This window comes from Anolis sagrei, chromosome X, assembly GCF_037176765.1.
Source record: "Anolis sagrei isolate rAnoSag1 chromosome X, rAnoSag1.mat, whole genome shotgun sequence".
In the NCBI taxonomy this organism is placed as follows: domain Eukaryota; kingdom Metazoa; phylum Chordata; class Lepidosauria; order Squamata; family Dactyloidae; genus Anolis; species Anolis sagrei.
The window spans coordinates 29,126,740-29,142,847 of NC_090034.1; the positions used below are offsets into that span (position 1 = coordinate 29,126,740).

A 16,108-nucleotide genomic window follows, 5' to 3' on the forward strand; every position below is an offset into this window, starting at 1 on the left:
TCTATTCTGCTTTGGTTAGACCACACCTGGAATATTGTGTCCAATTCTGGGCACCACAATTCAAGAGAGATCTTGACAAGCTGGAATGTGTTCAGAGGAGGGCGACTAAAATGATCAAGGGTCTGGAGAACAAGCCCTATGAGGAGCGGCTTAAGGAGCAGAAGAAGAGAAGGCTGAGAGGAGATATGATAGCCATGTATAAATATATGAGAGGAAGTCACAGGGAGGAGGGAGCAAGCTTGTTTTCTGCTTCCCTGGAGACTAGGACGTGGAACAATGGCAAGAAAGGAGATTCCATCTGAACATGAGGAAGAACTTCCTGACTGTGAGAGCTGTTCAGCAGTGGAACTCTCTGCCCTGGAGTGTGGTGGAGGCTCCTTCTTTGGAAGCTTTTAAACAGAGGCTGGATGGCCATCTGTCAGGGGTGCTTTGAATGCTATATCCCTGCATATTGGCAGGGGGTTGGACTAGATGGCCCATGAGGTCTCTTCCAACTCTATGATTCTATATAATTTAATATAATATTGTAATAATAATATTATATTAATGTATTAATATAATTTAATAAATATAATTAATATAATATAATAATAGTGTTATTAAATATTATATTATGACTATTTTAATATATTAATATAATATAATATAATGTTATAATATAAATATTTATAATATTGTAATAATATAATATATAAAAATATTGTTTTTATTTCCAGGTTGGACCCCTCCTTGATGCCAAGCGATGATAAGCAGGCTCTGGAGCCGAGAGCGAGGGAGCGCAGAAGGGAGGAAAAGAAGGCAAGAGGCGGATTCTCCTCTCTTCTTTCTACGCAGCATCATCATCACCCAGGAACGCCCCTCCTTCCTTCCTTCCTTCCTCCCTTCCTTCCCTGGGTAGATTCCCTGCATTTGCCCTGAGCCAGGGAAACCCCTCTGCCAGAGACAGACAGAAAGAGAGGGAGAGAGGGAGAGGGAAGGAAGGAAGGAAGGAAGGAAGGAAGGAAGGAAGGAAGGAAGGAAGGAGAGGCAGGCAGGCAGGCAGGCAGGCAGGCAGGCAGGCAGGCAGGCGCGGCACACAGAGGGCTTTGCTTTTGTCCTTCACTCTTCTTCTTGCTGGAGAAGGGCAAGGCCAGCAAGAGGCAAGCCCTGCTTTTATTATTGAGAGGGAAGCAAAAAGGGGGGGAAAGCACAAGCCTGCATCGGAGGAGAAGACACAGGGCAAAAAGGGAACTGCTTCCTTTTCCTATCCTATCCTTTCTTCTTTTCTTTCCTTCCTTCCCTTATTCTTTCTGTTTCTTTCTTCCCTTTCTTTCCTTCCTTTTCTTCCCTTCCTTTCTTCTTTCCTTTCCCTATCTTCCCTTTCTTTCTTTCATTCATTCATTCCTTTCATTCATTCGTTCCTTCTTTCCTTTCTTCCATTCCCTTCCTCCCTTTAGTCTTTCTTTTTCTTTATTTCCTTTATTTCCTTGCTTTCGTCTTTCTTTTCTTTCCTTTCCTTACCTTTCTTCTTCCCTTCCCTTCCTTCTTTCCTTTCTTCGTTCCCTTCCTTCCTTTCCTTTCCTTTCTTTTCTTCTTTCCTTCCTTTCGTTCCTTTTTTCTTACCTTTCCTTAATTTCCTTTCTTTCTACCTTTCCTTTCCTTCTTTTTGTCCTTCTTTCCTTCCTTCTTCCCTTCCCTTTCTTTTCCTTCCCTCCCCTCCCCTCCCTTTCCTTTCTTCTTTCCTTTCCTTCTTTTCTTCTTCCTTTTCCTTTCTTTCCTTTTCTTTCTTCTTTCCTCCCTCCCTCCCTCCCTTCTCTTTCCTTCCTTCTCTTTCTTTTCTTCTTTCATTTCCTTCCATTCTTCTTCCATTTCTTTCCTTCCTTTCTTCTTTCCTTTTCTTCCCTTCCTTCCCTTTCTTTTCTTCTTTCTTTTCTTTGCTTTCCTTACCTTTCTTCTTTCCTTACCTTTCCTTCCTTTCTTTTTCCCTTCCTTTCTTCTTTCCTGCACTTCCTTACCATTGATTTCTTCTTCCCTTCCCTTCCTTGCTTCTTTTATTCCTTTTGTTCCTTTCCTTGCCTTTTTTCTTTCCTTTCCCTTTCCTTCCTTCATTCTTTCCTTCCTTCTTCTTCCTGGAGTGTTATAGACAGGAAAACAAAAGAAAGGACACCCCCTTTCCCAAAGTGTGTCTTTGGAGAAGAACCAGAGCAAAAGCATCCTTCCTTCCTTCCCTTCCATCCTTTCTTTCCAAAAGGAGAACTACAACAGGATTGGTGGTGGTGCTGCTGCTACGTCTAGGTAAGTTGGAGTTCTCACCTTGAACTTGGGAATGGGATATCATCCGCTCTAGAAAGGGAAACCAAGAAACCTATTTATTCTATGGATTTCTAAAGCGGGGGAAAAAATATCATTTGAATATATGCATGTATATGTGTGTGTATATACACACACATATATTAAATGATTCATGTCCCACCTTTTGCCCTGCATTGGGTTGCTAGGTGGCTGGAGATGGAAAGCGTGACAAATTGCTCCAGCAAATGAATTATTCTAATTAGAACAACTTCTTATATGCCAAACAGAGCTGCAGCACTTCCTTTGTTCCTCAATCAAGGCTTTAGTCTTCATTGTTGGCAATACATAATAATAATAATAATAATAATAATAATAATAATAATAATACAAGGGGAGAGTTTGAGGCATTGTTTGGATTCTATCCATGGACATTCCAATAGCACTCCATATGTAGGATACGTCTTTCGGATGCGGGAGATTGGATTGCTGTCCCGACCCTTCTCCCAGGACTTCCAAGTTGGTCCAGGTGGATCTTCATGCTGAGCTTGGTCTAAATTCATCATTGGTGGGGTTCGCAGGTGGCCGAACTACAACTCCCATCATCCCAGATCAAACCCAATCCGTACTTAAACTTGGCCATGTTGGGTCTGTGTGACAAGCTAGATTTAGATCCATCATTGGTGGGGTTCACAGTGTTATTTGATTGTGGGTGAACGACAACTCCCATCATCCAGGGTCAATTCTGGTGAACTATAACTCCCACCATCCTCTGCCATTGCCCTCCACACCCAATCAGTACTTAAAAGTTGGTCCAGATCCATCCTTCATGGGTTTCACAGTGCACTCTATATTTGAATGGACTACAACTCCCATAATCCAGGACAGATTCTGGTGGACTATAACTTCCATCATCCTCTGCCCTTGCACAAAAGTTAGTCACATTAGAGTCTGTTTGGCCTAGATCTGTCATTGGTGAGGTTCATTATGTTATTTGATTGTGAGTGAACTACAACTTCCATCATCCAGGGATCAATTCTGGTGGACTATAATTTCCATCATCCTTTGCCGTTGCCATCCAAACCTAATCAGTACTTAAATTTGGTCTTGCTGGGTCTCTGAATATGGATGGACTACAACTCCCATCATCTAGAGTCAATTTCACTATAAAATAACTCCCATCATCCTCTGCCATTGCTATCCAAACGCAATCAGTACTTAAAGTTGGTCTTGCTGGGTCTCTGGATGTGGATGAACTACAACTCCTATCACCCAGGGACCAGTTCCAGTGAACATAACTCCCATTATCCTTTGCCATTGCTGCCCAAACCCAATCCGTACTTTAAAGTTGGTCCAGATCCATCATTAGTGGGGTTCACAGTGTTCATTGATTGTGAATGGACTACAACTCCCATCATCTGCTGCCATTGCAGTCCAAACCCAGTCAGTACTTAAAGCTCTCTGGATGTGGGTGGAGTACAGCTCCCATCATCTGGGGTCAATTCTGGTGGACTATCATGTCTATAATCCTCTGCTATTGACACCCAAACCCAGGTGATACTTAAAGTTCTCTTGATGTGGATGTATTACAACTCCCATAATCCAGGGTCAATTCTGGTGGACTATAACTTCTATCATCCTCTGCCATTGCCGTCCAAACCCATTCGGTGCTTAAAGTTGGTCATGTTGAGCCTGTGTGCCAAGTTTGGCCCAGTGCTCCCTGGATGTGGCTGGACTACAACTCTCATCGTCCAGGATGAATTGCAGTTCTCTCTGGATGTGGGCGCTGTCTTGGAAAATGCATGGATCAATAGATAGAGAAATAGATATTGGGAAAGATCTACTCCCTGGGACCAAGAGGCCTCCCTGGCTCAGGGCGATGGGATTTATAGTTCTGCCAGGCAGGCCTGCAAAGGGTGTTTTCCAGCCACCTTCCTTCCGAAGCACCTGCCAGCCATTCATTCCCCCCGAACAAAAGGGCTATGAACAAGGGCTATGAATAGCCCTCTTTCCCTGGCATTCGTTCATTGTTAATCCCTGCAGAAGCAAGAGGCGCCCAAAATACGCCCAGCCGGCCCTTTTGCAAAGCCTTTGCCAATTCGGTCCTGGAAAAAGAAAAGAAAAAGGGGAAAAGGTTTTGCAAAACTCTAGCTTGGTTCCTTCTTCAAGCAGGAAAACCAAAGGGAGATTGCAATCTCCAGACTGCAAAGCTAAGAAAAGCAGTTCAAAACAAGGAACAACAACAACAACAATGACATCAGGGTCCAACCTAAATAATAATAGTAATAATAATAATAGCAACAACAACAATAACAACATCACTAAGTCCAAAAAAGGAATAATAATAATAATAGTAATAATAGTAATAGTAATAATGTCACTGGGATCCAATAATAATGTGTTGTGTAAGGCTTTCATGGCTGGAATCACTGGGTTGCTGTGAGTTTTCTGGGCTGTCTGGCCATGTTCCAGAAGCTTTCTGTCCCGACGTTTCGCCCACATCTATGGTAGGTATCCTCAGAGATTCTGAGGTCTGTTGGAAACTAGGCAAGTGGGGTTTATATATATATACACCTGTGGAATAATGTCCAGGGTGGGAGAAAGAACTCTTGTCTGCCTGAGGCAAGTGGGAATGTTGCAATTGGCCACCTTGATTTGCATTCAACAGCCTAGCAGCTTCAAAGCCTGGGTGGTTGCTGCTTGGCCATTAAATGCTAATCAGGGTGGCCAATTCCCACTTGCTTCCAACAGATAAGAGTTCTTTCTCTCACCCTGGACATCATTCCACAGATATATATACAGTCCACTTGCCTCATTTCCAACAGACCTCTATGCAGACACCCTCACTGATTGACTTCGCAGTTGCAAGGTTACTCAGTGCTAATTAAGATGGCCAATTGCAACAGCCACACTTGCTTCCAGCAGACAAGAGTTCTTTCTCCCACCCTGGACATCATTCCACAGATATATAAGCCCCACTTGCCTAGTTTCCAATACGACTCACAAACTCTGTGGATGCCTGCCATAGATGTGGGCGAAATGTCAGGAGAGCATGTTTCTGGAACATGGCCAGACAGCCTGGAAAACTCACAGCAACCCAATAATAATAATGACACAGGGGTCCAACAACAACAACAACAATAATATCATTGGTGCATCATCATAATCATCATCATTAGATGCAAGTGATTATCATTATTGATTATTGTGATTTGTCTTTTACTATAGATAGCACACCCTCGTTCGAGGTGAGAAGACCGGTATATAAACTTTCTAAATAAATAAATAAATAAATATTAGATGTAAGTTATTATCATGATTGATTATATTTATTAGATAGCTCATCTCATTGTCACCATCATCATTGTGGGACGCAAGAGGTTATCATGATTTATTATATTGATTTGTCTATTGCTATTTATAAGCTGCCTCTATTATTATTATTACTACTATTATTAGATGCAAGTGTTTAGCATTATTGTTTATATTGATTGGTCTATAGCTATTGATAAGTCCCCACTATTATTATGATTATGATTATTTTTATTATGGGATAGAAGAGATTATATTGATTTGACTATTGCTATTGATCAGTCCCCTCTATTATTATTATTATTATTATTATTATTATTATTATTATTATGGGATGCAAGTGATTATCATTATTGATTATATTGATTTGTCTATTGCTATTGATCAGTCCCCTCTATTATTATTATTATTATTATTATTATTGGATAAATAGCAGTTGTCCTCAAGCCTTTTAGAAATCCCTTTTGGAGATGAGTCGATTAATCAGGCTAATAAGAAAGTAATTGATCCGGCAGCAGAAGGAAAGGGACAAGTGGCCCATGAAATATTTACGCTTCTGCCCCGGTGGAAATAAATTAAGGAAAAGTAATTAACCATCAGATGAAAAGAAAGGAAGGAGAAAGCGAGGCAGAAGAGACAGATGCACAATGAGGTTTTGTTTATATTTATTGCAGTTTTGCAAACATTGAATCGGGATCGTTGTCATCCCTTGTCGAAGGACGGAGTAACTGGAAACCAGATCAATTAGAGGGTTTCCCTGGTTGAAAATAACAACAAGAATATTTATTTATTTATTGTGTCAGAAGCAAAATGAGAATACAGTTATAATGTATAGAAAAACCATACACAAAGTTAAAAACTTGGCATTATGCTAAATGTCCTTTGACCAGAAACTGGCAACTTGGAGTGTCACTGTGAGAAGGTCCTCCATAGTGCATGTGGCAGGGCTCAGGCTGCATTGTAGTGGGTGGCCTGTGGTTTGCTCTTCGCCACATTCGCATGTCGTGGATTCCACTTTGTGGCCCCATTTCTTAAGGTTGGCTCTACATGTCATGGTTCCAGAGCACAGTCTGTTCAGCAGCTTTCAAGTCGCCCAGCCTTCTGTGTGCCCAGCGGGGAGTTTCTCATTTGGTATCAGCCACACATTGAGGTTCCAGGTTTTAGCCTGCCACTTTTGGACTCTTGCTTGCTGAGGTGTTCCCGCGAGTATCTTTGTGGCTCTTAGCAAACTGTTTCTTGATTTAAGGCATTGGCTTGCTGAGGTGTCCCTATGAGTATCTCCATAGAGCTTAGGAAGCTATTTTTTGATTTAAGGCGTTGGCATGCTGGCCAATATCCAAACAGATGATGGGCCAGAGATGTCACTGCCTTGGTCATTTCATTGCTGGCAACTACTTCCAGGTGGATGTCAGGTGGTACAGTGTAATTTCTCCAGCAGTTTTGGGCATAGACATCCTGTGATAATGTGTCATGTCTCATTAAAAGCCACGTCCACTGTTTTAACGTGGTGAGATGTATTCCACACTGGGCATACATACCCAGCAGCAGAGTAGCAAAGCACAAAGGCAGATGTTTTCACTGTGCCTGGTCGTGATCCCCAGGTTATGCCAGTCAGCCTTCATATGATGTTATTTCTGGTACCCACGTTTTTCTTGATATTACAGCAGTGCTTCTTGTAAGTCAGAGCATGGTCCAGAGTGACTCCGAGGTATTTTGGTGTGCTGCAATATTCCAGTGGGATTCCCTCCCAGGTAATCCTCAGAGATTGAGATGTTTGTCTGTTCTTAAGATGAAAAGTACATGTCTGCGTTTTAGATGGATTAGGAATCAGCTGGTTTTCTCTGTAATAGGCAGTAAAAGCACCTAGAGCTTCAGAAAGCTTTTGTCCAACCATTGCAAAGCTCCCTGCTTGAGCAGTGATGGCACGATCATCAGATAGATGAAACTCTGTCCCTTCTGGCAGTGTAAATGTAAATGTTAAACATTGATGGAGCAAGCACGCTCCCCTGAGGCAGGCCATTCTTCTGTTTTCGCCATCTGCTTCTCTGGCCCTGGAACTCAACAAAAAAGCTCCTGTTTTGTAGTAGTTTTCCTATAAAGTGGGGGAGGTAGTAGTCCTTTCTGATATTATACATTTTTATAATAATGTGAATTTCAGAATGCAACCAAACAACAACAGCATAGTGGGATCAATAATGGGAATAATAATATTTATTAAATTTATTGTAGGAATAATAATGTGAATAATAATTATATTTATTAAATTTTTGTGGGAATAATAATAGGAATTGTTGTTGTTGTTGTTGTTATTATTATTATTATTATTATTATTATTAATACCCCGCTTTATCCCTCCCGAAGGAGACTCAAATATTTATTATATTTATTATGGGAATAATAATATTGATAATATTAGCATAAGAATTATAATGGGAATAACTATAGAATAACAATTATATTTATTAAAATTATTATAGGAATCATAATAGGAATAATGATATGCATTACATTTATTATAGGAATAATAATAGGAATAATCATATTTCTTATGTTAGTATAAGTATTATCAATTTGAAAGCCATTTGGTCAATATTAGCAAGGATTCGAACTCAAGGCTCCCAGGACGTGTCTACACTGCAGAATTAATGCAGTTTAGTTGATCAATCAGTCTGACAGTTTCAATATCTCTTCTTTCCCTTTGTTTTCCTAGGCAGCTTCTATAGCAAAACCCTGTGAAGACTCTCACCATGAGGGACGGGAGTGGAGCAGGTGAGCTGCCCAAAGAAGCATCCGCACTGGAGAATTAACACAGTTTGGCACCTGTTTGAACTGCCAAGCCTCCACGCGATGGGCAAACTGCATCAAATCGACAGTGTGGTCATTAGTTTCTTATGTACTCTTTTAATGCATTTGGAATGGGCTTCTTTTCTTCTTCCTCTATTTATTGATCCATCTCTTCTTCTTTGTTTTTCCCTTCTCTTGGATGGATCAATAGATAGATGGATGGATTGATAGATAGATAGATCAATAAAGAACTAATCCATCTATCAATCTATTGATCCATCCATCCATCTATTCATCCATATATCTATCTTTTAATCTATCTGTCTGTCCGTCCGTCCATCTATTGATCCATCAATCTATTCTTTCTCCTCCTTTTTTATCTATCTTTCTATTGATTGGTCCATCCATCTATCTCCTTTCTTTCCTTCTCCTTCTTGATTTATCTATTGATTGAGCCTTCCATCTATCCTTTTTTCTTCTTCTCCTCCTTCTTTCCTTCTCCTTCTTCTATTGATTGATCCATCCATCTATCCCGCCTCCTCCTCTATCCATCTAGTGTTTGATCCATCCATCTATTTCTTCTCCTATTTTATTGATCCATCCTTCTATCTATCTTTTCATTCCATCCACCCCCCACCCTTTCTCCTCCTCTTTCTCCTCCTATTATTTTTTTATTTATTGATCGCCAAGAGAGCAAAATGAGGTATAAGGACATATCTGAATAATGTATGACAATGGCCATACCTTCAGGGGGCTTCCTTGGTCGAACACCTTCATCCATTCTTTGCCTGCATTTCCGGTCCTCATTTTTGGAAACTACACATCCTTTCCCCTAAGGAAAAGAACAAAAGGAAGAAAGGAAGGAAGGAGTGAAAGGGAAGGAGGAAAAGATGGAAAGAGAAGGAGGGAGAAGGAAGGGAGGATGGGTGGATGAAAAAGGGGGACAGAAAGGAGGAAAAGAAGGAAAGTAAAAAAGGAAAAAGGAAAAGAGAAGAGAGGAAGGGAGATGAAGGAATAATGGAAAAGGGAGAAGGAAAGGAGGAAAAGAAAGAAAGATAAGAAAGGAAAGGAGGCAGTAAAGGAGGAAAAGAAGGGAAGGAAGGAGCGAAGAGAGGAAGGGAGATGAAGGAAGGAAGGAAGAATGGATGGAAAGGAGGCAGGAAAGGAGGAAAAGAAGGAAGGGAAGAAAGAAAGAAAGGAGAAGAGAAGAAGGTAAAGATAGAAAGAGAGGGAGGGAGATGAAGGAAGGAGGGATGGAAAAGGGGAAGGACAGGAGGAAAAGGATGGAAGGAAGAAGTGAAAAGGAATGAGAAAAAATGGAAAGAAAGGGAGATGACGGAAGGAAGGAAGGATGGAAAGGGAGCAGGAGAAGAAGGAAAGAAGGAAAGGAAGAGGGGAAGAGAAAAAGGAAGCGGAAGGAAAGAGAGAGAGAAAGGGGACAGGAAGGAGGGAAATATCAAAAGTGAGGGAGGTAGATAAAGGAAGGAAAGGGGAAAGGAAAGGAAGAAAAGAAGAAAGAGGAAGGAAGGAGTGAAAGGGAAGGAGGAAAAGATGGAAAGAAGGGAAGAAAGGATTGGAAGGGAAGGAAGGAAGGATGGGAATGGAAGGAGGAAAAGAAAGAAAGGGGAAGGAAAGAGGAAAAGATGGAAAGGGAGGGAGGGAGATGAAGGAAGAAAAGGAAGAAAGATGGAAGGAAAGAAAGAATGAAAGAAAAGGGAAGGAAGCAGAGATGGAAAGAGAGGAAGATAAAAGTAAGAAAGGAGGGGAAAGTAAAGAGAGGGATGGAAGGAGGAAAAGACAGTCCTGAGTCCCTCTGTGAAGGTTGAGATAGGACAGGATATAAAAGCCCGAAATAAATAAATAAATAAATAAATAAATGACAGACAGAGGAAGGGAGGGAAAAAGTAAGAAAGGGGAAGAAAAAAGGAAGAGGAAGGAAAGAAGGGAAAGATTGGAAGGAAGAAAAGAAGGGGAAGGGAGGGAGGGAAGAGTGGAGTGAAAGAAGAAAAAGCCAGAAGGGGGAAAGAAGGAAGGAAGAATGAAAGGAAAGACGAGGGAGGGGAAAGAAAAGAAGGAAGGAAAGAGGGGAAGGAGGAGACTGAAAGAGGGGAATGGAAGGAGGAAAAGACAGAAAGGGGAAGTAAGTGAGGGAGGGAGTGAATAGGATAAGGAAAAGATGGGAAGAGAGAAAGAAAAATAAGGAAGGAGGAGGTGGAAGGAAAGGGGGGAATGGAAGGTGGAAAGACAGAAAGGGAGGGAGGGAGGAAGGGAAGGAGGGGAAGATAGAAAGAGAGGGAGGAAGGAAGGAAGGAAGTAAAGGAGGGAAAGGTAGAAAGGGGAAGGAAGGTTAGAAAGAAGGAAAAGAGGAGAGAAGAAGAAAAATGGTAAAGAAGAAAGGAAGGAAAGAGGGGAAGCAAAGATGGAAAAGAAAGAAAGCAGAAGGAAGGAAGGAAGGAAGGAAGGAAGGAAGGAAAGATGGGATGGGATGGGAATGAGAGAAAGGTGGAAAGAGAGGTGAGAATAAGGAGGGAAAAAGAAAGAAGGAAGGGAAGGAGGAAAAATTGAAAGAGAGGAAGAAAGTTGAGGAAGGAAGGGAAAGGAAGGAAAGAAGGGAATTGAAGGTGGAAAGGAAGGAAGAGGAAGAAAGGAAGGGAAGAAAGAAGGGAAGGAGAGAAAAACAGAAAGAGGGGAAGGGAGGGAGGAGGAGATGGAAAGAGGGGAAGGAGGAAAAGAAGGAAAGAAAGACACAGCATGGAAGAAATGAGGAAAAGACAGAAGGAGGGGAAGGGAAGGGAAGGAGGGAAAGATGGAAAGAGAGGAAGAAAAATAAGGAGGGGGAAAGGAAAGGAGGAAGGGAATGAGGGAGGGAAGAGGGAACTGGAAGTAAGAAATGACAGAAAAAGAGGAAGGAAAGAAATACGGGAATGGAAGGAGGAAAAGACAGAAAAGGGAAGGAAGAAAGGAAGGAAGGAAAGATGGAAAGGGAGGGAGGTAGATGAAGGGAGGAAAGGAAGAAAGATGGAAGGAAAGTTGTGAAGCAAAGGAGGCAGAGATGGAAAGAGAGGAAGAAAAAAGTAAGAAAGGAGGGGAAAGTAAAGAGAAAGATGGAAGGAGGAAAAGACAGAAACAGATGAAGGAAAGAAAAAGGGGAAGGGAACAAGAAGGAGTTGGAAAGGGGAAGGAAGGAAGGTAACAAAGAGGGGAATGGGAAGGAGGAACAGACAGAGAACAGACAGACAGGAAAGGGAGGGAAAAGAGTAAGAAAGATAAGAAAGGAGAAGAAAGAAAGAAGGAAGGGGAAGGAAGGGAAGGGAAGAGGGGAATAGAAGAAGGAAAAGACAGAGAGGGGAAAGAAGGAAGGAAGAATGGAAGGAAAGATGAGGGAGGGGAAAGAAAAGAAATGAAAGAGGGGAAGGAGAAGATGGAAAGAATGGAATGTAAGGGGGAGGAAGAGAGGAAGGCAGGGAAGGAGGGAGTGAAGGGGAATGAGGAAGAGATGGAAAGAGAGAAGGGGGTGGAAGGAAAGGGGAATAGAAGGAGGAAAGAGGCAGAAAGAGGGGGAAGGAAGGAAGGAAAGATAGAAAGAGGACAGAAGGAAAGAAAGAAGGAAAGGAGGAGGGGAGAGGGGAAGGAAAGATAGACAAGATAGAAAGGAAGGAAAATGGGAATGTGAAGAAGGAAAAGAAAGAAAGCTGAAGAAAGGAAGGAAAGAACGAAAGATTGGACTGAAACGAGAGAAAGATGGAAAGAGGATAAAAAGAGGAAAGAAAGAAGGGAAGGGAAGGAGGAAGAGATGGAAAGAGAAAGAAAAATAAAGGGGGGAAGGGACGGAGAAGGGAAGAGGGGAAGGAAGGAAAGATAAGGAAGGGAGAGGAGGAGGAGAAGAAGGAGAGAAAGAAAGCTGAGGGAAAGAAAAAAAAGATAGGGAGGGAGGGAAGGAGGGAAAGATAGAAAGAGGGAGGAGGAGGAGGAGATGGCAAGAGGGGAAGGAGGGAGGGCGGGAAAAATAAGTGAGGAGGGAAAGAGGGCAAGCAAGAGGGGAAGGCAGGGATGGCGTTCCTTTTTGCCGCAGCAGCAGGAGCAGCAGCAGGCGCCGCCGGCCCGAGGAAGGGAGTGGAGTGGGGGGTTACTTTGGAGAGGGGGCGGAGGGGGGGTGCCTGTGATGTCACAGGGGCCTCCCTCCCTCCAATGGGAAGGGTCTGCTCCTTCCGGGGGGGCGGGGGGCTGTGAGCGCCCCTGCCGAGCCAGAGGCGGCGGGCCATGCCTTGGCGGCCGGGCCGGGAGAGAGCGGCTGGGGCTTCCGCATCGGCCTCGGCAGAGGTGGGGGGTCCCGCCCGGCCCTCTCCCGCCCCCCGCCCGGCCCTGTCCTTCCTGCCAGGGGGGCGACGCTCTCCGGGCCAGCTGGTCTACCTCTCGCTCCAGGCCCTCTGCGCCGGGACCGCCCTGCACCACAAAGGCCCCCGCCAGCAGCAGCAGCAGCAACAGCAGCAGCAGCAGCAGCGGCGGCGGGCACGGCAGACCCCGCGCGGACCCCACCGCAGCCTCCCCGCCTGGCCCCACGGCAAGCCGCCCCCACCGCTCCACAGGACGGTGAGTCAGGCGCAGAGGGAGAGTGCGGGACAGCCCCTTCCCCACACAGGCATCCAGCCACAGGGAGGGCGACAGGCAGGGCCAGGGAGAGGTCGTGCACCACCACATGGGCAGCGGGAGACCCAGGAATGCATGGGTACACATAGGGGCAGAAAGGGAGGTGCGTGGACAGGCAGGCAGACGAATGGATGGATAGATAGATAGATAAGGACAGAGAGAGATGGAGCAATACATGGATGGATAGATGGATGGACAGACGAATGAAGGGATAGATAGATGGATGGATGGATAGATATATGGACAGAAAGGGAGATGGAGCAATACATGGATGGGTGGGTGGGTGGATAGGCGGACAGACAGACAGATGGATGGGTGGATAGATCAATATATAGACTGATGAAGGGATGAATAGATCAAGGTATGGATATACAGACAGTGAAGGAGATGGGGCAATACATGGATGGATAGACAGATGGACGAATGGATAGATAAATAGATGAATAGATGGATGGATATAAGGACAGAGAGAGAGATGGAGTAGTACATGGATGGATGGATGGATGGATGGATGGATGGATGGATGGACAGACGAATGGAGGGATAGATAGATGGATGGATAGATTGATGTATGGATACGCAAACAGAGAGGGAGATGGAGCAACACATGGATGGATAGGCAGGCAGACAGATGGACAGACAGACGAAGGGATGGATGGAAAGATAGATAGATAGAGCGATAGATAGATAGAGCAATACATAGATTAATGAATGGATGGATAAATAGATGTATGGATATAAAGACAGAGGGGGAGATGGAGCAATACATGGATGGATGGATAGATAGATGGATGACTATAAGGATAGAGAGGGAGATGGAACAACACATGGATGGATAGATAGATAGATAGATAGATAGATGCACCAAATACATAGAGCGAGGGAGAGATGGATGGAGAGAGAGAGGGATGGATGGATAGATAAGTAGATCAATAAATAGACAGATAGATGCACCAAATGGGAACACATAGATCAATGCACTGATGCACCAAATGGATCAACACGTAGACTTATGAATGGATAGAGAGAGAGAGAGAGAGAGAGAGATGGAGCAATACATGGATGGATAGATAGATGGATCGATGGATATGTGGATAGGGAGATGGATGGATGAAGGGATAGATAAATAGATGCATTGATTGATTGATTGATCAATAGATGTATGAATGGATAAATGGATAGAGAGGGAGATGGATCAATAAATGGATGAATAGATAGATTGATAGACAGACAGACATATGGATAGTGAGGGAGATGGATTAGTAAATGGATAGATAGATAGATAGATATTTGAATATATGGAGAAGGGAATGAATGTTTTGATAGATGAAGATAGAGATGGACAGACAGACAGATGGATGAATGGAGAGAGAGAAAATAAGAAGAAAGAAGAAGAGGGATATACAGAAAAAGAGGAGAAGATAGGGATAGACAGAGAGAGATGAGAAGGAGAAAAAAGGATGGATAGACAGACATGATATATGGATAGAGAGGGAAATGGATCAATAATGGATGAAGGGATAGATAGCTAGATTGATTGATAGATAGTTGAATAAATAGATGTATGAATTGATAGATTGATGTTTGAACATGGATAGGGAGAGGGATGAATGTTTGGATAGATGGAAAGAGAGATGGATAGACAGACGGGTGGATGGATGGAGAGAGAGAGAGAGAGAGAGAAGAAGAAGAAGAAAGAAGGAGAAGAGAGATAAAAGAAAAGGAGAAGATGATAGGGATAGATAGAGATGAGAAGGAGAAGAAAAGTATAGATTGATAGAGAGGCGAAGATGGGGATAGAACTATAGAAAAAGAGGAAAAGAAGGGGAGGAGGAAGGAGAAGAGAGGCCTGCCCCTCAACAGGGACCGCCCCTCTCCATAGAGATCTATGGGGACATTTCCCTCAGAATAAGCCACATTCACACACGCACACCCCTTTCTGCACCGCAGTATCTATAGGGTTCAGGCTGTGCAACCCTTGCATCCCAGTACTTTGAGGAAAGGCTCTGGTAGGACGGCCTCTTGATCTCTCCCTCCATCCCTTTCCCTTTGGCGCATCTCTCTTCCTCTTGGTCTTTCCTCATCCTCCTCTCCTTCTCCTCTGCTTCTCAGTCTATTCCATTCTTCTTCATCATCATCATCTTCTTCTTCCCTCTTTCCTTTTTCTTTTTCTATATGTCTGTCCCTGTCATTCCCTTCCTTCCTCCTCCCCTCCTTCTTCCCATCCATCTATATATCATCTGTCTGTCCATCCATCCTTATCTTCTTCTACTCTTTTTCTCTCTTGTTCTTCTCCTTCTCTTCTTCTGTTTCTCTCTCTCCCTCCATCCAATCCATCCATCAAGCCATTCATTCATCTTTCTGTCTCTCCATCCATATCTATCTAATCTATCTATCTCTCTCCCTCTCCCTCTATCTCTATCTATCCATCTACTCATCCATCCATTTATCCATCTCTGTATACGTCTATCTATCTATCTATCTATCTATCTATCTATCTATCCATCCATCCATCCATCCATCCATCTGTCTCTTTCTCTCCCTCTCCATCTATCTATCCATCCATTCATCCATCTACCTCTCTATCTGTATATTCATATGTCTATCTATCTATCTATCCATCTATTCATCCATCTATTTATTAATTTATCTGTCTATGCCACCTCTCTCTCCATCCTTCTCCCCCTCTATGTTTGCCTCTATATGTTCCCATTTGGTGCATCTATCTGTCTATCTATCTTTATCTGTCACTGGCAGATATGTGTATGTCTACACTATAGATGTATGTGTGTGGTTTTATGTCTATCCCTGCCACGTGTATGTCTAGCAGATAGATATATGCATATACATATACGTATATGTATACACACATATATGTCTAATATATATGAGTGTGTGTGCCTGTCCACTATTTATTTGTGTCCAATGTAGATAAGTACATGTGTGTCCAGTATAGATACTTGTATGTACATATCCTATATATATGTGTATGTGTGTGGGGGTTTTTTACCTACCACATCTGTGTCTGTCCTATATATGTTGTGTGTGTATGTATGTGTGTGTGTGTGTGTGTGTGTGTATATATATATATATATAT

At 43.0% G+C, this 16,108-nt stretch overlaps 1 protein-coding gene across 9 annotated transcripts in view; it reads left to right on the forward strand.

Annotated features, from left to right (window-relative positions):
- The first annotated feature begins 720 nt into the window (after positions 1-720).
- KCNN1 (potassium calcium-activated channel subfamily N member 1) overlaps positions 721-16,108 on the forward strand; it is a 54,804-nt gene continuing 39,416 nt past the window's right edge. For 2 of the 9 annotated variants that reach the window (XR_009631999.2, XM_060786155.2), the window contains exon 1: positions 12,545-12,954. Coding sequence is in view for 3 of the 9 variants with exons in the window: in XM_060786155.2 (XP_060642138.1) it covers positions 12,625-12,954 (330 nt within the window). In the remaining 6 variants the exon portion in view is untranslated. Of the gene's footprint in view, positions 2,275-5,496; positions 5,571-7,244; positions 7,332-8,290; positions 8,350-12,543; positions 12,955-14,836; positions 15,021-16,108 lie in introns of those variants that run through there. The other 7 variants (XM_067473046.1, XM_067473047.1, XM_060786156.2 and 4 more) reach the window with 7 other exon arrangements.